This window comes from Ornithodoros turicata, chromosome 7 (assembly GCF_037126465.1).
Source record: "Ornithodoros turicata isolate Travis chromosome 7, ASM3712646v1, whole genome shotgun sequence".
NCBI lineage: Eukaryota > Metazoa > Arthropoda > Arachnida > Ixodida > Argasidae > Ornithodoros > Ornithodoros turicata.
In genome coordinates, this window is record NC_088207.1 from 50,092,586 (window position 1) to 50,117,494 (window position 24,909).

The 24,909-nt window shown below is 45.1% G+C and overlaps 1 protein-coding gene across 1 annotated transcript; it reads right to left on the bottom strand.

Annotated features, from left to right (window-relative positions):
* Nucleotides 1-11: 11 nt before the first annotated feature.
* On the bottom strand, nt 12-19,017 carry LOC135401437 (mucin-5AC-like). The gene is made up of 3 exons (XM_064633852.1): nt 18,667-19,017; nt 3,184-3,411; nt 12-1,853 (listed from the first exon to the last, which is right to left on the bottom strand). Exons 2-3 carry the CDS (start codon nt 3,407-3,409, stop codon nt 421-423), a joined length of 1,659 nt encoding a protein of 552 aa, XP_064489922.1. The 5' UTR covers nt 3,410-3,411; nt 18,667-19,017; the 3' UTR covers nt 12-420.
* Between the last annotated feature and the right edge of the window lie 5,892 nt (nt 19,018-24,909).

Genomic DNA, 24,909 nt, shown 5'->3' on the forward strand with positions numbered 1-24,909 from the left:
GAGCATGAGACTTCAACAGAATAATTTATTCAATAACTTTGCGTAGGCTATCAGCTGTTTATAAAGGCCTATTGTCAGTTAAGTACTTGACTTTTCGTGGAATAAAGTTACTATTATATACAAAGCTTCCAGTAAAATCTACCTGCAAGTCGCAGTCCAGACGTTTGTTCCATTTCATATTGTGACTTAGGTATAAAAGAAGCTGTACGAGTTATGGAAGCCCTATCTATTTACATAACACTCTCATTTTTGTGACTATAATTTAATCACTGGAAGATCACAAGCGAGTTTACTAGTCCCGCTGCTGCTCACATGTTTGAACCAGTCAGATGGCTCACATTGCAGTTTTGTTTATAGTGACTCCAATATGAAGCACAAATTCTAAGGCACAAGAAACGCGATGCCACTGAAGCGTCTACCTCAATGATACATGCCGTCCACCAAAAAATCCATACGTGAATAGTGTCTCCTCTGCCACAACTCCAGGATCTGTCGACCGACAACTCCCAGGACAATGAAAATAAACACCAGGCCTAAGCTCAGCCCAACGATCAGACCCATAGGCGCTGACTCCTCATTATGGTCAACTTCGACGACAAACGTTGTGTGAGCGTGGACACGTACTGGAGCCGTGTCCTTCACAGCACTTGAGGTGGATGACTCTTGAATTTTGATACGTGGGGACTGAGGTATTGCAGTAGATGTAGCAGGAGTTTCTGCAGTGCTTGAATGGTTCGACCGGGTAAGCATAGTCTCCCACAAGGGTGGCGCCGATGTAGCCGTCTGTGTAGCAAGGAATACAGTTGTTGAGGTTGTCGTCATTGGAGCTGTAGTAGGGGAGCTTGTTGTTGTCATTTGCCTTGCACTTGTTGGATGTGTTGGACTTTCAGTTGTTCCTCGGCTTGTAGTCGTCGCTGGGGTCGTGGTGACTGTAGGTCTTGATGCAGTTGTTGGGTTTCTGGTAGTTGATGGATCTTCAGTTCTTGCTGGTCTTGTAGTCGTCTTTGAGGTTGTGGTGACTGTTGGTCTTGATGCAGTTGTTGGGCTCCTGGTAGTCGCTGGATTTTCAGTTGTTACTGATGGGCTTGTGGTTGTCACTGGCGTTGTAGTGTCTGTTGATCTTGACGTGATTGTTGAACTTGTGGTAGTTGTAGGACTTTCAGTTGTTGCTGTGCTTGTTGTTGTCACTGGAGTTGTAGTGACAGTTGCTCTGTTTGTAGTCGTAAGGTCCACTGCAGATGTTGCTGTAATTGTTGACCTTACTGTGGTAGTAGAACTTGCTTCTTCTTGCAAATTTGCTTCTGTGTAAGTTGTCTCTTCTGTGGTAGCTGGGGTGGATGCAACAACGGAAGCTGGATGCTCATGTATTAGGCTTTGTGGTTTCGTCAGCATTGTTTTCTTGTAAACAGCATCCTTTGATACTGTAGTCATAGATCCTGCTATACTGTTCGCATTAAATTGCACCCCTTTCCTCGGTTTTACAGAAGACTTTAGTAACTTCAATAAGTGATGCCACGCCTCGTCGCGGGTGAGGTCTATCCTCATAGTTGTATGTTCAGATGTCGTTGCGGATTCTGTTGTCGTTGGTTTTGTCGTACTGCTGGAACGTGTGGTCTCGGGTTTAGATGTTGTGTTCATACTTCTCGTGAAGGCACTAGCAGTAGTAGAAGCGACTTCAGCGAGCGAAGATGAACCCAGTAGAGTCGCCGCAAGTGGCATAGCAATTGTGTTTCTGTGACAGATCGTCTCACCTGCTGTTTTTGTAAAGGTGCAGAGATCTTTAACGTACGAACCATACACAAGGCACGCTGTGGTGTTTCCAGATTCCTTAACAGTTCCCACAAGGCAGGTACCTGAAAAACATAGTGAAATGGCTCAGAACGGAACTGGACTGGAGTCCAACGGTGGGAGCAAGAAGAGGGACGAGGGACATGTCCCGTGTGTAAGAAATGATTGCACTGACCCAACGGCTTATCTCGTTAGCGAATGTCGCAATAAAGACCTACATAAGACATCCCGCAAGGTTGGTAATTCGTGGTTTTACGTCAACTACGATCACGAGCGACGCCACAGTGGTCGGTGTGAGGATTCACTTTGCCCACATCGGGGTCCATTAACAGTCCCCGAAAGCTCAGCACATCGTATGTAACGTCCCTCGCGCAAGACGATATGTCTAAGTAACTTGTACCTGGTCGCGGAGTTAAGGCTCGTTCCCACTGCAAAGCCGCAGCCCGGTACGGCGCCCACAACGGCAAGAACGTCACTTGGGAGCCCGTTCTCTGGCGCCATTTAAGCAGTCGCTCCTTGCGCGACTACACATACCGGCGGACGGTTGATGACCAACCAATCGTGGCGAAGAAGAAGAAGACACGGCGTTTGTTTACCTCCACATTCCCCACGTGGTGTGGAAATTCACCGCTTTTGGTGGTGGTGGTGGTGGTGGTGGTGGTAGTGGTGGTTTTTGTGAAAGGGCTCGCCCTTTTCTGTCTCACAGGGGAGGGCAACGTCACGACTAACGCCCTTGGGGAATGTGCGTCCTGGGCCGACTTCTAAGGGAACTGTACCGACATACATCTGAAACTGTTTAAGGAAAACCCAGGGAAAACTCCAAACAGCACAGCCGGCACCAGGATTCGAACGCAAGTACCTCCCAGCCTCGACGTGACATGGTCAGCGCGCTAACCACTGAGCCACGCGAGCTGGTGTTGCCGCTTTTGCTGTTGTTTGAACACCGCGCGTCATGGCGAATCGTGAAATGGAGCGGATGCGGAAGTGGCGCAAGCCTTGCTCTCGCCGAGATACCTCGAGATTTCCGTGACCGTCGGGTGCCTTGAGTGTGGACACTCTTGCCGTTCGCGGGTCGCCGTTTCAAGCAACGTGAGCGGGCGCCCGGCAGTGGGAACGAACCTTTACTGGCGCGTCGGCAGGGTTCGAACCCGCAACCTTGGGATCAGTAGTCAGACACGCTACGAAATGATCGACGAGATTTTCTTCTTTTTGCCAATAATCAGAAGGGGTCATCACACGGGTGTTGTCATTATTGTAATGAGTCAAAGTAGAGGAAATTCAGTGTAAACGTGTTACATGGCACTCAAAAGGTGGTATGATGACAGCCCCTTGAAACGCGTTTCTGAGGTAAAGGAACCGTGATATCCCATAGGAACAAACTGTTTGTGTACTCACCTAAATTACAACAATGTTTTAAGCAGTTGTCGTGAATCTTCTCCTTGTGATCTTTGAAGAATTGGTCCACAGTGGTATTGGCACTGGCTCTGAGCTTCCCCATTACCACGCGCGTCGTAGTCGTCCGTGCGTCCTTTGCGTCACACCAAACCTCAATGGAGAAGGACGTTGCATGTCTCAGCTGGACCCAGGCTAGGATCCAGGAGAATAGAATTCGGGCCCTCATATCTGAAAGCAGACACATTTCCTTAGTTCCGCGGCATGTGTTGGCGAAGAAACCTGCAAGCTTATGACATCCAGAGGGAGACCACTCCAGCGTGCATATTCCCTCCCGTTCGTTCCTTGCTTCCTCTTCGATCGCCTTCACCGGCTGACTTCCCGTATCGCACTCCGCACGCCAAAATGTCGCTTCGTGTCGCATCATTCTTGACGTGCCACTCAAGCTAAAGGTCCCTATAATGGTGTGCTGGGCGAAATGTTTGCACAGAGAGTCTGCCCGTCCTTCTTTCTGGCAGCAGGTCGGCATCTACCCCGCGAGATGAGTTGTTTGCTACCACCTTCGATTACCCGACAACGTGCCACCCTCAGGCAGTTCCTGAGCTCTACATCCTAGCAAACTACAATAAATATGTGATGACGGTGCTATGGGGTGTCCACGACCTAGACAGTGCACTGTAGTCTAGGGCAACATTCATCTTGCCGTTCTTCCTCGCTGAGTAGCCATTCCCATTTACCTTCTATCATCGTTTATATCTCTGCTTTTGTTCTGACCCTTCCTCGTTTTTTTTTTCACCTTGTGCGCCTAGACGCATACTCCCTCGTCATCTCGTGCCACCCTACTCCTTGGTTCTGTATTTCTTCTCTCCTCATTCTTATTATTCTCCTCACCCTCAACCCCTCACATCTTATCTTGTCACACTCTTCCCATAGTTCATTCCTCGCAAAGAATTGTAAACTCCCTTCTTTCCCCTATATGTCTTGATTGATTTCCCTCGATTCTTCCGAGTGTACAACATAAGGGTATCTGCCCTTTTGTGTAGCGCTGCACGCGCACGTTGCACGCATGTTACCTTCCTTATTCAAGTGACATGCTGACAAAAAAAAAAAAAAGACGTGACAAAGAAACATTTGATATGTCGAATACAAAGCGCATTGTATTATGTTAGGTCCGACCCACAAAACCTATGTCCTAGTGTACGATGACCTGCGCCTACCAGTTCTGTCTTCCAGCGGCCCCATGCAACGAGGAAGGGTATCGTCGGTGTCGGCATCGACCCTGCCTCGTCCAGAAAGGACGGTTCAGTATTTGCAGCACAGAAGTCACGTGAGAATGGCAAAGCGCACGGCCCAAGGTCAACGCCACAAAGGTAAACAAGCCTGATCACTTAAGAATGACTATGTCACGCAGTTCAAGCGATCAGGCTTTCTTTACCTATGTAGCGCTGTCCTTGCGTGGTACGTTTGGTCATTCTCACGTGACTTCTGTGCTGCAAATACTGAGCGGTCCTTCCTGGACGGGACGTGACACAGTCGTTATTTCGGTCCGCCGTGTACGGTAGCAATGTGGGGGAGGTAAACGTTGCTTCCAGCGCCGTGCGTCGGAGAGTTCCGGCGCAACCCCTGGTGGTGGTGGATAGATATGCTATAACAGATTGCCTCTGCGCAAGGTAGAGTACAAAGTTTGGAGAAACCACGTGACACAGTGTATGTCCGCTCACAAAGCAGCAATAAAGGGGTATGCGTATAGACCGGCATAGTTATCCGCATAGGCCCACAAAAGGAACCACGTGCGCCTCGTAACCTTGAGGGACCAATGAAGTCGCTCCACGGACAATAGCGGAGAGTGGAAAACGGAGGAGCTGCACAGATAGCTGACCTGCTTGCATAGCGCATTATCCGCAGCCCTACCCTGCAGCACTACAGCATGCAGACACACTCGTGTTGAGAGACTCACCTTGCGTGTAGGTCTACTCTGAATTATTATTATAGTCGTTAAGAGTCCGCCAATCAAGACCGTCCTTTTGGCGGCCATAGCTATGGGGGCGAACCACCATGAGACGCATGGGGGAGCCACTCGTAGCTACAGAAAGCCTGTGTCTGAAATCGTCCGCGACGGCTTTACATGTCCCATGTGATGAAGGAGTGAGAGGAGGTATTAAGCTGGCCTTCTGTACATAAGTGGCGTTGACAAGGCCCGCACTAATCATGCCTGCAATAATTGTGTCTTGGGCAAATTATTTATGCCCTTCTGGGTGGCGCTGTCATTTTGTGTACACGCAGGTGTTTCATTAAGAGAGAGAAAGAAATTAGATCTACACAAATCACGCAGGTAAAAAAAGGAGACGCAGAAGGAAAGAAAAAAAAAATACACGAAGAAGAGGTAAGCAACGTTCTAAAAATAGAAGTCCCTGGCGCAAAATCGTCACTTCCATTCTCCTCCTTCTTTCTGGTCGTTTAAACATTGTGAGAGAGCCATCAATAAAAGCTCCACCCTTGAGATCAGAGCGATGGGATAATTTAGTGCATCTTTTATTATATGGCTTCATTTCTTTTCGCTTCTATACCCTTTGAAATCGTTGCGTGGCTAGAGCCCATTTACGATAGGATGGCATTTGAATAACCGTATTTCTTCCCTTCAATTTTCTGTACCTGAAGTATGCGAACTATTCTCGGATGAAGGCCTGCGTAGTAATATAGTATGGGAAAACGTCTGATGACAGAGACAAGTGCCAATCAATCGATCGGGTTGCGTTAGCGCTGGGTCGTTAACTCATAGACACCGAGTTCTAGACATTTGTATATACTTGGAAGCAGTGCTGATTTACACTCTTAAAAATGAACTTCACCGCATAGCACGCTCCAAGCCAACCATCATCTCGAATGATATCGTTATCTGCCCTTATTTGTTGAAAACGGGAGGCGTACGCCATTTCTGTGACAATTATGAACAGCATAAGTGTCAAAAAAAGGCGTACGCCTCTCGTTTTCAACAAATCAGGGCAGATAAAGATATCATTCGAGATGATGGTTGGCTAGAAGCGTGCTATGTGGTGAAGTTCATTTTTAAGAGTGTACTTTGATGCAGGAATGTCGTCCAGTTTCGGCTTACACGGAGGATACCATCGATTCCCTTCAAATCCCAAGACACCCCTAGTGCTGGTGGGGACATCGAATACATAGACATCGAACATGCAGAAAAGGAAGTCTCAGTTTATAAACGTTCGATGCTTTTAACCTTTCCTTCTTTTCTTATTCGCTACCTGCGAATGAGTTTGCTAAAATTCTGTATCGTTTTTCTCTATACCCGTGCGCTCACACGCAGAGATGATCTATTGAGATGATAAGAATATATATATATTGTTATATATAATTTATAATTCATATCATAATATAATTTATAATATGTATATAATATATATAATTTATATTGTTACGGGGTAGAGAAAGAAGCGGGAGCCGGAGCTCGTGCATGGAACCCAGTAACCTTTGAAAGTCTTTCATTTCCTTAATCAAACAGGGCTTGAACGCGTTTTTTGCTTGACGTGAATGAGCAGCCATGCCGAGTCCTGGCTGTGCATTCCTATTTTTGGCAGCATAAATATTGCACGTAAATCTACTTCGGTCAGGTCTGTTTTTCGAGTACAGAACGAAGAAAATGAAGGAATCCGAGAGTCGAATACAAACAATGTGCATGTACACATATTACTGAATTACATTCAAAGCTCGTGATAGGCGTTCAATAACAAAAATTGGGAGCTGGATTTACAGGCGAATCACCTAAACTAAGTAATGAAGTGTCGAGCTCGCTGCATTCTCCGTCCAGCGACTGCATGGCTTGCAAGAGAAACGGAACATGATACGTTGTCAGTACACAAGCAGGAAAGTACATACATGGGTAACGCAGTTGCGCTTATTGCATTAGGAAGCCCGCCAAAATGCACTCCGATAATGCCCGTCGACTACAGCAGTTTTTTCTTTTTTTTTCTTTTTTTTCATGCACTTGACTGAAGCAGTGGGCGAATTCCATTTCGGTTCCAGGAATAGAAACTTGAAAGATATAGCTTATCGGGAGTCGGAGACCGTCATACCGGGGGACGTCGATATTTTTCACGAGACTGTTACCTGTGCCTCTGCTTTGTTATGCATGGTGGTAGACGGGTCCCTGTTTTATCTTTGCTGCCGCAGGAGTACGTGTGGTTTCGTTAGAGGGCGCGTTCGTCGTTTATTACTAAATTAGTGAAAGCGACGATCCTGCAAACGTACAGAAAAAAAAACGATATAACGATAACAGATACGATAAATAACGATAAAAGATAAAACGTTGCGCTGCTATATGAGTGCTATATGAGTTCATTCTCAAAGGCACATGAGATGACTGATAGGGCGGTGTGCAGCATCTTTGGCGGTTTAGTGCCGGAGCAGGACTTGCTTTAATAGAGCCTGACGACATACGGTCAAAGTGACGAGTTGAATGCTGAGCTTAAAACGAACGCGTCTAACTGATGAGACTATAAGTGATTTTTTTCTTATCTTTTCTTTTTTTTTTTCGAAGGTGGACGGAATCGTTGTGCTAGATCGAAGATGTTCACAGTGGAGTTATACGAAGGTTGGATGTTTTCCAAAAATCAAGAAAAGCTATTCTCAACAGCGGACAGCGTAGCTCGATGGAAAATGTGTTTGATAGTTTCACTGCGTTGCATGGACCCAAGTCCATCACGTGCTTATTATAACCAGACTAACTGATATCCAGACTAACTCTTAGCTTTCGATTTCAAACGGGAAATAAATAGTGGCAATTAAAAACAGTAGCGCAATAGCTGCAATGGCACAGAGAACAGGATTGGCCACCTTGTAACATTACTGCGTGGAACGGTTTTGGTTGCACTCTTGAAAATATACATCACCGCATAGCGCGCTCCTAGCCAACCACCATCTTGAATTATATCATTCTCTTCCCCGGTTTGTTGAAAACGGGAGGCGTACGTATGGACTGCATAAGTGTCACAAAAAAGGCGTACGCCTCTCGTTTTCAACAAATCAGGGCAGATAACGATGTCATTCAAGATGATGGTTGGCTAGGAGCGTGCTATGCGGTGAAGTTCATTTTTAAGGGTGTAGCCAACAATATTATCTCGAATGACATCGCTCTCTCGCCTGACTTGTCGAAAATAGAAAGCAGACGCCTTTTTGTGGCACTTATGCAGTGATGTTATTTGCCACAAGGGGGCGCACGCCCAACGGTTTCCGCAAATCACATACAGTGAACCCTCGTTATTATGACCATGGTCGTTCCCGAAAATTTTGGTCATAATGCGGAATTGTCATATTAACGGGGGGGATTTCCAGAGGTTTCACTGCATTGTTCCCCAGGAGCATGGTCGTAAAGCGCGTATGTCAGATTATCGGGGGTCATATTAACGAGGGTTCACTGTATACGCAAGCGATATCACACCGTGCAATCGTCTGCTTTCAGCGTGCTATGTGGTGAAGTCCTGTTTGAAGCGTGTTTGAAGGCGTTCAGCTCACCCGCAATTGAAATGCGCCGTCCGATAGGTACTTAGGGAATGGATACCCCGAGTGCTAGTTCCGCGAGGTAAATGTCGCTGAACTTGCGCGCGGCGCACCTTGGGCCACATGCGCTCTGCGTGTGGAAGCAAAGCGCACGGGGTTCATCGCACAGCCGGATCACGTTCTAAGGCCCGCATTACACATACTCGGCATCAGCCATGGAAATAACTTCCTGATGGACGTTACAACGACCATGTCGATGCAGTGCCGGTTATTCCCCTGAAACGGTATAGACGCGCGGGGACCTACATTACCGTGAACAGTTTTTGCTCTGCGTGTGTTCGTGAATTCCTCACTTCTACGTATTTGTTCCGCCTTAAATGCGTGAATTTACCGATTTCGTCGACTGCCACATATCTCACAACTGCAAGCGTACTGTGGTACTGCGTAGCGAAATGTACTGCAAGCGTACTGTATAGGAGCAATGCAAAAGCGTGCTGTTTCTGGATATTTTGTTGAGTATGAGGAAGTTTCAGCTGATGCGATAGTCATTGCGAGCTCGCTGAATTTGGTCTAATCAAGGTTTTAATACACTGATCATGACTGAGAACGCGGAGCGACAAAGACAACAACAACAACTTTATTTTCGGTCTTGGAGAGTGGGGAGTTTCATCGCAACAGGCGATACTCTACCCCATTGCTGGGTGGAATGGGGGAAATAAAATAACGAGCCCCTTCACAATAACGAGCGAAGTCCGATGGTGTCCAGAAATGTCAGAAGAGCTTTGAGCGCAGAGCGTTGCTGGGCTGGATTGGGCCAGAGACCAAGCAATTTCGGTAGGGAGAAAGGGCGAGAGTCCAGCTGACGAAGAGACTCGGAGAGTGTGGTTCGGGAAGGTTCGTAGTGAGGGCAATGAAGAAGAACGTGCTCCAGATCCTCAAGAGCACCACAGTGGCAGCAGGTGGGAGAATCAATTTGTCTCAAGCGGTAACGCCACTGAGCTGTAAAGGCCACATCGAGGCACATGCGGAGGCACAGACGTGTTAATGGCTTACCACACTATCTACGCCGCAGGCCACAGGCTAGTTCTCCAGTGGGTTCCAGCCCATTGCGGTGTCGTGGGGAACGAGCAGGCCGACAGCGCCGCAGAAGCAGCACTCTCGTATCGGAACCGGACCCGTATTGTTCTGCTCAGAGGAGCGACAAAGACGACACACACAAGGAAGCGTTATTCGGACAAACAACTCTAGTCAAGAAAGTCCTGGGCGACAAGAAGAATTAATATACTGGAGTAATACAAAGATGTTGCGTGTGACATGATAACAGGGTTATATATGAAGAATTAAAAGGGTTACGCCGCACCTGAAAAAAGCAAAAAGCCCGTCTGGTGCAGCTGAACGATTTGTATAACACTCAAAAGCAATCGCAATATTTTTTTATCTTTCCTTCAAGAGCAAGTATATACGCAAAAAAATATAGCGAATCAAATCACACACTACACAAAATATATGTGCACACGTTGACATAATAGACGACAACGCAATACCTGTAATTAATAACAAACTCTTACTGGGAGAAGTTTTTTTTAACCACGCTGAATACTGGAGATTATATATACGAGCATATATATCACTGATTATTTTCTGTCGTAAGTCTCGCGGAAACGGATTATCGGAACACTATATAGGATGATGAAACAAGGGGGTCTCTCGGTCTTCATCATGGATGCCAGGATGACTTTATATATCACTGCTGTTCGCGAGAAAGTTATTGGGCTCCCCGTGATGAGGAGATCCAGAGCTTGAGCACCACGACTAGCTTGTCTGTGCGTATATCCGTTTTATATGTGTTATTCGGCTCCGTATTTATTGGTGCCTATAGCACGAACGGTTTATGACGTATTATTATTATGGCCACGACCCTGCTTCATGACGCATAGCAATATTACCCGACATAGCAGGGCGAACCATATCTAAAGCATTCCTTTTACGAGTATTTCTATCCTTAGTACGAATATATTTGCGTGCTCTCTCTATTCTTATCACTCCCCTTTCAAGCCCATATCAGGGGGTGCGAGGGACTGCGGTTGCCCAACGAATTCCAGATGCTCTCCTAACGGTTGTCCTCTAACACGACGCCTCACTCGGAACAACCGTAGTAAAGAGGAGTCTCTCCAGAAAAATTTGCTTCACCTTGGAACATCAATAATTCCTTAGCAAGACACTAACCCAGGTGCTAGCACGCTGCTGTGAACGTGACGTTGTAGTTGCATGCCGGAGCAAGCTCCGCTTTGCCAAGGAATTTAACCTAGCTGGGGCTAGCCAACACCACTTATTTATTCATTTTATTTATTTATTTACCCTCAGGGCAAGAAGCGTTACAGAGTGGAGTGGATTGCAAAAAGGTTACAACAACAACAACAGCATGATAGTAATAAGAACTTGCTGTGTTGGGAAATTTCACACTTGGGTGACATAATCACGTACAGCGGTTTTAAATAGATTAATGGATGAAATCGATGTGACACAACCAGGAAGGTGGTTCCAATCCTGGCTTGTACGGGGAACAAAGGAATTGGCGAATAGGAGATATGCGAAATAGCGCCATCTGCCGAGTGCGCCGCTCCCGACCGCCATGGCTAAGGCAGATCTCTCACGAGCTGCAGCGCGGCTTGAGGGGATTCCGCTAAAGAGAAATCCACGGCCGCAATTTTTGAAGCACGACTTCTCGGTGAAGTACAGAACATTTCGGCGGAATGTACGAATGACAAACTGTTCAGAACTCTAGTCTCAGCAGCAGAAATAGTCCTACAGTTTTGCGATCGATTCCATTTTCAGCGAGATCTCACACGGCACTTATCATGGACGTTCGGCATTTGCATTCACTTTGTTTTCTGCAATACTTCACTTTTTAGTTTTAGCTGATATTGTGATGGCAAGATTAAAGGAGATACTGGTCTTATAAAAGGGAATATTTTGATGCAGGAGTTTTTCATATCATTTGCCGCACTGTGCCGAGCAATTTCTTCCTTAATGTTTTGAGATTCTGGTAGCCACGCCACGGTTGTAGTGCTGCTGCATTTGGTAGTTGTGATATATAATTAGACGATATAGTATTAAGTTTCAGATTTAGATATTGGAAGGTATCTGGTTCTATCATTGCTGCTTGCTCTCCTTAAGCCACGATTTGACCCGTTTGTCGAGCATGTGACTTCATGACGAACGTTTATTTGTTATTTAATAAATAAATATTTGATCAACATAAATGCCATGATTCAGAAACCTGTAATAAGAGTGGTTTTATCCTACGTAGTTCAACTACAAGAAGTGATCTTCCTTAACGCACACACAAACACAAATAAGATTTAAAAGCAAATATTCATAGATGATGTCCTATTCTCGCGTTCTGGCCTATTTAGTGGTTCGACTAATTTCTTTTCTTACTTTCCCTTGTGCACGAGAAACTGGAACACAGTAGAGAACACATGTAGTGACAGCAAATTATTGTGCACATGCTTATTTGGAGTTAGGATGTACGTCAAGAGAGCGCACTAGGTACATATGCAAAACAATATTCCAATCTATCACATTTGACAATTCACCTGCGGGTTATGATATAATTCACTATAAGTTCAGTGACTTTACAAAAAGAGTCAAATCAGGATCACTCATATCACATTATGGGTCTGCCTCTCAGGATCTGCATCTGTGGTGCATAAACGAGCGGCAAATGTCTGATTCTAAAGTGACTGCATACTCGTATTAATTCTGAATGATCGAGAATGTTAAGCTTTACTAGTTAAGCTTTAGTCTGGTCCGATAGTAGCCTCAACTACAGGATACTATTTCAGGTTTTTTCTTCATGTCATCTTCCTAGTGCTCAGTTACAGCGATACATGAATACGCACACTTTTGTCGTTTTATTCCTCTCTGTTAGTACAGCTTCGCGCAGCAGTGCGGTGACACCTTCATCATTACTAAATAACATTGTGTTTTGTTCTTCAGAGTTTCGACATACGCAGTCCTTTTCACGACAAAAAGTTGTGGTAATCAGATGATTCTTTACTAAGCAGAACGAAAAGCTCGCAGTGTCGTTTACACTATGCTGCCGGCTGCTGCCTTGCTGCACAACATACTTTTACTAACGCAGTGGTACATGAGGCGCTTACACATAGCATGACAACAGAAGCCCTTTTCAGCTGCCACTATTCAGTCAAACGTACTCAGGGGCAACGCAAACCGTTTACACGGAACAGCGGGGCCATGCTTTCCAAGCATCGCCTCGACGAAAATGGCGCGAGCGCGTTTCCGCTAACGGGCAAGAGAGGGCGCTTCATTTCGCATATCTCCTATTGGGAGATGTATGTGGCAGGACGGATAAGGTTAGTTCGCAGCGAGTCATTGTGGTAATAGAGTTTGTGAAAGAGGCACAGTCGGGAAATTTTCCGGCGTACCACATGGTCAGTTAGCTGAAGGTTAATTTTCATGGAAGTGACACTTGCGGTTCGTTGACTTGCTGTACACTTATATAGACAGAAGGCCAGCGCAGCTCCGCGTAACGTCATCCTACTCGGATCGGCCAATTACGCGAAGGCGGTGTCCCGAGGAGGAGGAGTGTCGTTGGGAGGAACCCGAGAGGTTTGCCTGCCTGATTAGGCGGCATGTTTCTCGGGAAGGGAAAGGTGGTGGAGAGGAGGAGAGGAAAGTGTGAAGTGGAAGACCGAGCGGAATCCGCTCGGGGGGAGGATAGCTGCGTCCATGGGCCGACTTCAGGGGAACTGTGCCGGCATACGCCTATTACACATCTGAGGGAAACCCAGGAAAAACCCCAGACGGCACAGCCGGCCCGCGGATTCGAACCGCGGACCTCCCAGTCTCCAAGCGCACGCGTTACCGCTGCGCCACCGGAGCTGGTGCGGTGTCCCGGCGAAGCAGACGGCGCGCATTTCATTGGAGGGAAACCATCCGCGTAGGCTGACGTATCGCGAGGGCGAGGGGATATTGGAGAGGCCTTCTCTTCTAGGTGGTGTCGGAAAAGCAAGCATAACGGTCACGACGGTCACGTCAAGGCAGATACCGGTATGCATTCACACAAGCGTTGTCGTGAGCACACTGCACCACTTCCGTCAGTGCAGGTGATGATGGCGAATGATGTGAAGTGATGCTATAGTACCAGCTTCCGTGGCGTAGTGGTTAAGATTATCGTTTTCCACGCTGAGAGTGGGAGGTGACACGGGTTCGAATCCTGCCACCGGCTGCGCTGTATCAGGTTTTCCGAAGACTTTCCGGACGAATGTCGGCACAGTTCCCCCGAAGTCGGCCCAGGACGCGTACTAACCCCCTTGTCCCCCACTCCTTCCTGCTGTGCTCTCTCCGTTTCTCCACATCTGTACGCTGCTCACAGCCACAGTTGCTTCGCGGCGCTAACACAGAAAACAAAAAGAAATTATGCTAATGTCCGATCATCGATTGATGTTGATGTCGAATGATGAGTTGTACCGTACCATTGATGTCGAATGATGAGTTATGGTGTTGATGGGTTGTGATGCTGATATGATGGACTGCGAGAAAAGAATTTCTAGAAATGGTACCGATCTATGACATCCTGCAGTATGCATGATGACGTCACGCCTGAGCGTTAGAAAGGAAACTTAACCAACTTTGCATTGTCCTTTCCATAGATCGCTTTTTACTTATTTGACATTTCACCGTGACACGAACCGCGAAGCATACCTAACGAGTTACTGGCAGGACACTGCACTCAGTTTCTGTCCCGAAAACGATGCCGTGTCAGTCAGGAAGACGAACGAAGTGAAACTTGCTTTTTATAATGTGGCCTATTTTTTAATGTTCGCATGCAGGAAAGCGACCATGCGAGACGGGTGAACGTGCAGCGAGGACGGAAGGGCGTGGATTGAGTGCAAAACCGTTCAGATGACCTTTATCGTGCTTTTTGATCGTTCCACCACTCTTGGACTAGAACGTAGCACTTTTTACTGCAAAGGGATAACTGTGTCATACTTTTATTTTTTTCGCATGTGGAGCATTATATGTATCTTTCGAAGCCATGCATGAAGCCGAAAACTAGCTACACTGTAAACTTTTTCACAAGTTTAAGGGTGTGCGCTATGCACATTCAACCTGGTTGCGTAACATTGCATCTCCAGGATGATCTTTTACAAAATTCGGAAAGCATTACTAAAGATCAAGTGTCAGTGCAGATCTTGCTTTCATGATGTCTTGGGTATCGTAGGTACGAGCTAATGCATATATGCGTCGCTACCGATAATCGAGCACGGGCAAGTGTCTACAATACTGTTGAACAATGTTGAGATGTTGCAAGACTGAATTTTTTGAGGACAGAGAACACTCGAGTAAAGAAAATTTGTGCAAAACCGTGCTCCATTATGATGTTACCAAAATTACACCTAAAAAGGCGTGCGCCATGCACGCTGTTACACCTTTAAAGGTGTGAAAAGATTTAGAGTGTACGAAATTAACGTTTTATTAATTAACTTTAATTAATAAAATTAAATAATTAAATTAACGTTAAATTAATGTTTCCGAGTGACGCAGCGGGTGTGTTACAATGCAACACGTCTATGGCCACAGCGGTGCATATCCTTTTTATTGGTGGTCTTTGTGAAAAAAAGATTCGAAAGTGACTCAGTTTTCAATCAACCAGCGAACTCTCGATAAAGTTAAGACGGAAGAGTTTTCTTTCCTCGTATCTTTCTCTCTTTTCTCTTTCGGTCCCTTCTTTCAGAAGGCATTGTTAAATTTACACTGCCGCTGCACGTTTGGAGTCCATCGTAACACGGAGGTTGTGTACCGCCATGCCGGGAACATGATTCGCCTTCGTTCCGTGCGACGAAGTTCAACGTTCTCGTTCTGTAGCTAAAGGGCTAAGGCGCCGGAGTTTCGTGCTATCGATTGGTCGTAATCAAAGTTTGGCCACGCTGTCCCGCGGAACAATTTTTTATGTTTCCGTGACACGGTATAACCCCCTGGTGACATCCAATTGCCATCTGACACGGAGTTTATATTTATATATACAGGGTTATTCTAGCAAACGTTACACATTTCGACCGCACTGTAAAAATAGAAGACTACATTTGGCCCATCCCAAACTTTGCAGACTGATAGCCATTTATCTGAAGTTTCATTTGAATTTTTTGTAAGCGCTATGGTCACGTAGAAAGAAAATTGAAAATAAACCAATATCTCGCCCCATGCATTTTCAATGGCCTATCTCACACAAACACCGCCATTTTTTCTAGTGTCTGCTTCACGGTCACATCACTTCACACAGGTAGCGCTGCCTGCAGCGGTGTGACATGCAGATTCTGACGTTATGCACCAATCATCTTGTTCTGTATGCTGGTGCCACCTGTGTGCGGTGAAATGAAAGTGAAGCGCACACAGAAGAAAATGGCGGCTTTTGAGTGATATAGGCCATGGAAAATGCATAGAGTGAGATTTTGCTTGTTTTTTTAATTTTTCTTCTACGGGACCATAATGCTCACAAAAAATTCCAACGAAACTTCAGACCAATGGCTACCAGTCTGCAAAGTTTGGTGTTGGACAAACCCCGTCTCCTATTTTTAAGATGCGATCAAAATGTGTAACGTTTGCGAGACTAACCCTGTATATAGCATATGGCGTTTATGGTCAAAGTACTAGGATAAGTTACTTTACACACAAAAGGTACAACACAAACAGGACGCCTTTTTCTTTTCTTTTTTCTTTTTTTTCGTATCCCTCTCCTCCTCCCGTTATAGTATAGTCAATTTTGATCCGCAAAAAATATATGCACACACAATTTCAACACAATACACAATTTCCTGTTTTGTTTGTTTGTTGGTTGGTTGGTTTATTCTTCTCTTTTTTCTTGCTCTATTTTTTCACCCACAAACGCGTTTTGGAGTAGCCAGTTATGACTGGGTCGGGACTAACCTATCCATATTTTTCTTTCTTTTGCCAATCCAATCCAATCCAACCGCAGACAGCGCCAGTAAGGATAATTGCAAAGCAACTGTCCTGGGAACGGGGAACAACAACAACAAATAAGTAATGACGAGGTAGTGGGATGTCCCACAGCTGAGGCGGGGAAACCTATTAAAGCGATGGCTCTCTTGAGCCAACCACCGCGTTGATCTGTCCGTAGCATTATTGATCCACGTGACAACAATCACGTGAACAAATATTTATCACCAACGATTGCCCTATAAAGCTACGAAGCCAAATGAAGCCATCGAATATAAACACGTTTTGCACAATGCCCAAAGACTCTGCCAGTTTTTATTGAAGCTCGTAAGCACAGCCATGTCCATCCCCTATACGCCGTGATAGTGGTTGCCTTTTGCGTTATCTTCGTAGAAAAGTTATTAAAATGATACGTTCCATTTAGTGCTCCACTGCCAAGTCATACGCGCATGCAGCTGTAGACGAAAAGCAGGATTGAGTTACATGGGAAGCGATAAAACTATGAAAGTCCCCCGTTTTCCGATATTATAGTGGGCAAGATGTAGGCAAGATCCATGACGACGAAGCATGACCTTGGGCACAACAACAACAACAACAACAACAGAACGCGTAACGTAACACAACACAATCTCATTTGGCAGCTCATTTAGGCATTTTGTTAGATAGCTGTTTATTGTGTGGAAGTTATTATTCACCGATGGCGTGGTCATTGTACAACGAGAGACATCAGCGAATAATTCTGGAAAGCTTGATGTTACTTTGATGACACCCCCCCAATCACTAACTTCATCACATGAACAATGTACGGTGAACTGCACACAGCAGCCGTGCATTCAAAAGTAACAAAACGGATAACTGACACAGTGCAGGGGATCGAAGCTTTCTTGTCTCACTTTCTTCTAAAGGTCCCATTGTATTGATTAGTAACTAAGTAATTAGTAACTAGGAGACCATACTCGATCGTCTTGTAACTTTCCAGACTCTGAGCTCGCATGTTTTTCTTTTTTCGTTTTCTTTTTTGTCGCGTCCCGCAAAGTATGCAACGGTTTCAAGTGACGGCTCCGAAGGCCACATGGCATGTGTTTCTTTTACGTTTCGTAATGCTGCGCTCCTATAATATCTCCGTTGCTTCGTTATGTTTCGCGATACAATCCTCTGCTCCGCTTGAGACGAATTGCTTCCTGTTGGCTCCATTCTGACGATGGACAGCACTTCGCCGTTATAAACAAAACGAACGGTTCCGCAGTGGCCAAAATAGCTTTGCTGAGCATCCGGATCACATCTTGCTTGCAGGACGAAATATGATCCGGAACTGATGACATATGGCCCGGCTCCGGACGTGGGAGCTCAATGAATATCAATGCTCAATGCAAGATCAGTTTAGTAGCGTAGAGCCCGGTGCATTATGGCCCGAGAGCCTTGAAGAGTGTGTGACTTCCCACTTTCTGACTGGGGAAATGTAGTTCATTGCGTCATTGAAAAATTTCGTATTGACAATCTGCGCTTTCAGTTCTGTACTCGCATACTACTTATCACGTACAGAATCTGTTCGTCCAATACGTCCGTACGCATGCGCACTGCAACAAACTTCACGTCGCTTTCCCATAATATGATGTGATATGATATGAAATGAAACCAAAACTAGTGACAACAATAACCGTTGTTACATCGCATTCGCCACTCACACTTACACATAATGCACCGCACGAATATAAAACTTGTCCACCCAGCCGTTTCCCCATCAGCTCTCATGGTCACAGAATAATTGACGTACTCTGCTGTCCACAGCGGGTCAGCGGAAGCTACATACATGCACAGCTACATAGAGAAAACAAACAAAAACGACGGCTCAGAACAAAGGCTACTAATATTCATTATCACACAACAAACAGCATGCCTTATCAAAGCCCGTCACAAAGACACCAACGGGTGCATTCCCAGCGGACAATCACACCACTAACCCTTTCGAAAAGCGTAAAACCTACTCACCCGAACCCGACGGCGTTCGCTTTCACAGGAACGTGTCCCCGACAAACCGGTTTGTGTCCGTACAGTCGACTGCGACAGACGTAAACATCCAGCGGCCGCTGTTGGAACGTCCGGAACTGGCGAGCACGAAGTTAGCAAGTGTCACAAGTCCTTCTGGTACGCTGAAGGATAACTCAGTTGCGCTACAATTCGTAACGGCGAATGGTTGCAACCTGGGTTATCAATCGATTGTGATATCCAGTAGCAGAAGTGCTGCATGTAGGTCGGCGTCTCTGAACGTGATCTACCTACGTGCCCGCTTTCCGCCTCGCGTGCTGCTCATTACTGCAGGGCACGTCCTGTCGTCTGCTTTCTCTCGACGGTCTTCTCGAGTGAGGAGCGACATCGTGGACGGGTCGCGAGCGCCCCCTCTAAGCCGGTGTGAGAATTGTACCGATGGATATAGGCGCGGGAAACTTGAGTGGTATGGCTGTTTGTCGCGTCCGTGACTTTATCGATAGAGAAGCCGAGATGAATGGATTTCTCGTCTCTGTCTCTTCAACCACATTTATCGCTCAAACTCATTACGCCCCCATTACATATTACCTCCTACTCGCATTTCAGCTCGACTCGATCATTCTTACAAGGTTTCCCGTATTCGGTCTCGCACCACACTCTTAAAAATGAACTTCACCACATTGCGCTCCTAGCCAACCATCATCCCGAATGACAACGTTCTCGCGCCTGATTTGTTGAAAACGGGAGCCGGAGCCTATTCTGTGTCGTACATAATGAGCACAAAATAGGCTCCGCCTCCCGTTTTCAACAAATCAGGGGCGAGAACGTTGTCATTCGGGATGATGGTTGACTAAGAGCGTGTGATGTGGTGAAGTTCATTTTTAAGAGTGCACTTGTTTCAGTAAATCATTCGTTCCAAATACTATCATCTACTGGAACAACATACCTCAGGACACTGTCAATGTCATCGACCCCCATGACTTCCGCATTGCATTACATCGTCACTTCGCTGTGCCATTATTTTTTCGTTTTCCTTTGTACACCTGTTCTTGAGTATGTACATGTTGCCGGGCCCGCCCCCCTCATGTTATGCCCTCTGGGCCCTTGAGGTGTATGGAAATAAATAAATAAATAAATAAATAAATAAATTTTGAGGAGAAAATGGACTGAGTAGTCAAAGTTTGTAGCCTATCCAGCAGTGCCTATCTAACGAAACAATTGCTAGATACGCTAGCTGGCGTATTTAGCATCAATAGACAAGACCGCCCCCGTCCCCGCCCCATCCCGCTCTTGCGAATTTTAATTATGATGAAGATGAAGAGCAGCCTGTGCTAGGTAGAGATGTGTGTGGCAGATGCAGAAGAGGTTACACACATGAATTTAGGATGCAGCCTGTGTGTCGTCTGAAACACAACTCCTACAAGGAGATATTGGAATGTGGGTTAACACAAGTAAGCAAAACTTCACTCGTGGAATCTTTTAAAATTGTGACGGACATGGTGTTGTTCCAAGCGCTACCAGATGAACCTCCTGACAGGGTTACTTGGAAAACTGCAAAAACAATGTATGCCAGAGTTTAGGCAGCGCCTGTACGCTTCCCTCGGAATCACCTTTTGCCTTACTTGCTGAATGGTCACGTCACGTGGACGAACTTTTGCCATATGCAGACGAAATCGACGCTATGCAGCTTGATGCGGAAAGTCTATGTTTCATGGAAGAAGCCGAGTCTGAAGGTTGGCACTTCTAAACAGGCTATATCAGCATGCTAACACTTGACCTCTTCAAACATCGACTGGTGCACAATGAAGCATAAAAAAAAAATCAACGCTCGTGTATCAGGGAAATAAAAATGTACATTTGTACTAAGCCCTCTCATTTCATTGTGAGTGAACAGACATGGATAGATGTGTCTGTGTTCTCTTCTTCGTTGTGTGGCACACATTTTTCCTTGTTGCAGTGATCATCGAGCTAACAAAGCTTCCGTCCTCTTCCCTTCAACTTCATCAAGGCAATTGCAGCAAAGAAGTTGAACTGTACAAATATGTTTATGTACATTCGTGTCTTTCTGACTTGCTTGCGTTACGCATTTTGGGTGACAACGGTAAACCGAAGCGTTCTGGTGTTACCCTGACGACGAAATGACACACACCAGCTGCCAAAATGCTTAGAGACAGTCAATCTTACAAGGACCTATTAGAAGCGTATACGAAGAGGGGAGTCAAGTCCTGTAGATCACATAAACAAAATACAGAAGCCGACATGAAGATTTTTGTTTAAGTTTAATTTGTACAAGCTTTCGCGTGGAGGTCCACGCTTCCTCAGGTACAAAGTGAAGTGGTGACACACATAAGTATATATAGTATAGACATATACACGACTAAACACACTGCTGTACAAAGAAAGGGAAGTGGAAAGGAGATATGGTGCCACATGTCTGTGTACAATGAATAGCTGGGCAGACGGATAAGTGACCTCTAACCGTTTAAGAACAGTAAAAGGTGTTGTTGTGAACAAAAAGGCTCGCCAACCCAGTTTCGCGGAAGGGGGGTCAGGAGTATGGGAAACGTTTTTGTTTTGGGTTGGCGAGCCTTTTTGTTCACAACAACACCTTTTACTGTTCTTAAACGGTTAGAGGCCACTTATCCGTCTGCCCAGCTATTCATTGTACACAGACATGTGGCACCATATCTCCTTTCCTCTTCCCTTTCTTTGTACAGCAGTGTGTTTAGTCGTGTATATGTCTATACTATATACTTATGTGTGTCACCACTTCACTTTGTACCTGAGGAAGCGTGGACCTCAACGCGAAAGCTTGTACAAATTAAACTTAAACAAAAATCTTCAGTGTCGGCTTCTGTATTTTGTTTAAGGACCTATTACGATAACGAATGCTCAGATGTATGCTGTTTGTGCTTAGAACGTGAGTTAAAACTTCGTCGCTGCCCAAGCAACATTCACACTCTTGACAGGACAATTGGTCGACATCACTCTGGCTATGGAATCCCTCTATCTAAAAGGGCTGTCATCTCACTGTCCTTGTATCTAAATAAAAGAAAAAGTAACTGTTCGCAATCGTTTATTTCTATTCATTTCCAGTGAAGAACTAGGAAAGTACTCCTTAAATCACAAAGACCTGCATGTCGTCACTGAAAGCGGGAGGCACGAATTTTTTTTCTTTTCTTTATATTTGCATTTCCATAAATGACTGTGAACTTGTTGTTTCTTTCTCTATGAACATGCAACAACTTTATTTTTTACTTTGGAGAGTGGGGAGGTTCATCGCTACAGGCGATACTCTACCCCATTGCTGGTGGGAATGTGGGGAATAAAATAACGAGCCCCTTCACAATAACGATCGAAGTTCGATGGCGTCCAGAAATGTCAGAAGAGCTTTCAGCGCAGAGCGTTGCTGGGCTGGATTAGGCCAGGGACCAAGCAATTTCGATAGGGAGAAGGGGCGAGAGTCCAGCTGACGAAGAGACTCGGAGAGTGTGGTCCGGGAAGGGTGGTAGTGGGGGCAATGACGAAGAATAGCAAAAGAAAATCATTACCAATAGAAAAAGAAAAGCATTATATCGTATTGCAAAAGAGGAGAGAAAATCCATGTACTTACCATAGTCGGCCTTTCCGGTCAAACACTCTCAGGGGGTAAAATCTTGAGCTGGAATCTCAAGTGAATTCACTTGAAAAAAACATCCATTTTGGTTTTCCGCCTCTTCCCCATTGTGTAGCACACATTTTTTGCTTGTTGTAGTGATCATCAAGTTAAGGAAGCACTTACACTCTTCCCTTCAACTTTGTCGGAGTAGTTACAGCAAAGAAGATGAACTGGAAAATATGTTTTATGTCAAACCAAAATCAAACGATTAAAAAAACACCGTTCCGCTAAATTGAATGCAGAAGAAACATGCAGTCCAGCAAGACTGAGCATTTCCTAAAGTTGGCTTCCCCCAATGTACGTAGAAGTTAGGTAAAGCCGACTTGCAAATTAACAACGTCCCCCAAAATGAAGGTAGACACACTCGTGTCTTTCTGAACTGCTTGCCATTCACGTGCAGGTGAAGTGTTCTGGTGCTACCCGAACATAAAATGTAAGAAACCAGCTAAAAAATGCTTAGAAACAGTCTATCTTACAAGCACCTATTATATAAACAAAATACAGAAGCCGACACTGAAGATTTTTGTTTAAGTTTAATTTGTACTCTGAGGTCCACGCTTCCTCAGGTACCCGAGGAAGCGTGGACCTCAGAGTACAAATTAAACTTAAACAAAAATCTTCAGTGTCGGCTTCTGTATTTTGTTTATGTGATCTACAGGACTTGGCTCCCCTCTTCGTGTACGCTTCAAGCACCTATTATGATAAGGAAATGCTCAGAAGTACGCTGTTTGTGTTTAGAATGTGAGTTGTCCCTTCAACTTCGTCAGAGTAGTTACATCAAAGAAGAGGAACAGGAAAATATGTTTTATGTCAAACCAAAATCAAACGATTAAAAAAACCGTTCCGCTAAATTGTATGCAAAAGAAACATACAGTCCAGCAAAACTGAGCGTTTTCTAAAGTTGGCTTCCCCCAATGCATGTAGGAGTTAGGTGAAGCCGACTTGCAGATTAGCAACGTCTCCCAAAACGAAGGTATAGACACACTCGTGCCTTTCTGACCTGCTTGCCATAGGCATGCAGATGAAATGCTCTGGTGTTACCCGAACATAAAATGTAAGAAACCAGCTAAAAAAATGCTTAGAAATAGTTTATCTTACAAGCACCTATTATGATAAGGAAATGCTCAGAAGTACGCTGTTTGTGTTTAGAATGTGAGTTGTCCCTTCAACTTCGTCAGAGTAGTTACAACAAAGAAGAGGAACAGAAAAATATGTTTTATGTCAAACCAAAATCAAACGATTAAAAAAACCGTTCCGCTAAATTGTATGCAAAAGAAACATACAGTTCAGCAAAACTTAGCGTTTTCTAAAGTTGGCTTCTCCCAATGCACGTAAGAGTTAGGTGAAGCCGACTTGCAGATTAGCAACGTCTCCCAAAACGAAGGTATAGACACACTCGCACCTTTTTGACCTGCTTGCCATAGGCATGCAGATGAAATGCTCTGGTGTTACCCGAACATAAAATGTAAGAAACCAGCTAAAAAAATGCTTAGAAATAGTTTATCTTACAAGCACCTATTATGATAAGGAAATGCTCAGAAGTACGCTGTTTGTGTTTAGAATGTGAGTTGTCCCTTCAACTTCGTCGGAGTAGTTACAACAAAGAAGATGAACTGAAAAATATGTTTTATGTCAAAGCAAAATCAAACGATTAAAAAAACCGTTCCGCTAAATTGTATGCAAAAGAAACATGCAGTCCAGCAAGACTGAGCGTTTCTTAAAGTTGGCTTCCCCCAATGCACGTAGGTGTTAGGTGAAGCCGTACACTCGTGCCTTTCTGACCTGCTTGCCATAGGCATGCAGGTGAAGTATTCTGATGTTACCCGAACATAAAATGCAAGAGATCAGATCAGAAGTACGCTGTTTGTGTTTACGATGTGAGTTATCAATTCATCGTTGACCGGGCAACATTTCTCTCTCTGCGGCAAGATTGGTCAACATCACTCTGGATATGAAGTCTCTCTCTATCGAAAAGGGTTTTCATCTCACTGTCCTTGCATCTAAATTTAAAAAAAAATGTACTGCTTGCAATCGTTTATTTTCATTCATTTACTGCGACGATCTAAGTAAGTGCTCTTTAAAATCACAAAGACCTGCATGTCGTCACTGGGAAGGAATGAACCTCTTTTCTTTTTCTTTTCTTTCACGTACTTGCATTCCATAAATGACTGTGAACTTGCACGCTCATAGGGAAAGAAAAAAGAACACTATATCACAAGAGCAAAAACGTGTACTCACCTTAGTCTGCTTGTCCAGTCAAGCACCCTCAGGGAAAAACCTGAGCTGGACTGCCATGTGAATCCACTTGAAAACAAAAATCCATTTTGGTTTTCAAGTGGATTCACTTGGTTCCAACTAAGACCGGAACACGACCTACTCTATACTAGAGACCTGGACAACTGGCAATCGCCTATGGGAGAGCCGGGTCGTGGGATAGTTACGGTAGTGGACACTGCCAGCGCCACATAGCATTATTGGAGAGAGGGAATGATACTGTCACCCTTGCCACCGTCTTTCGTGCTGTGCTACCAGGTTGTTGCTAAGCACGCACTATTCTCTCTCTTACTGCTTCGTCGTTGTCAACACAG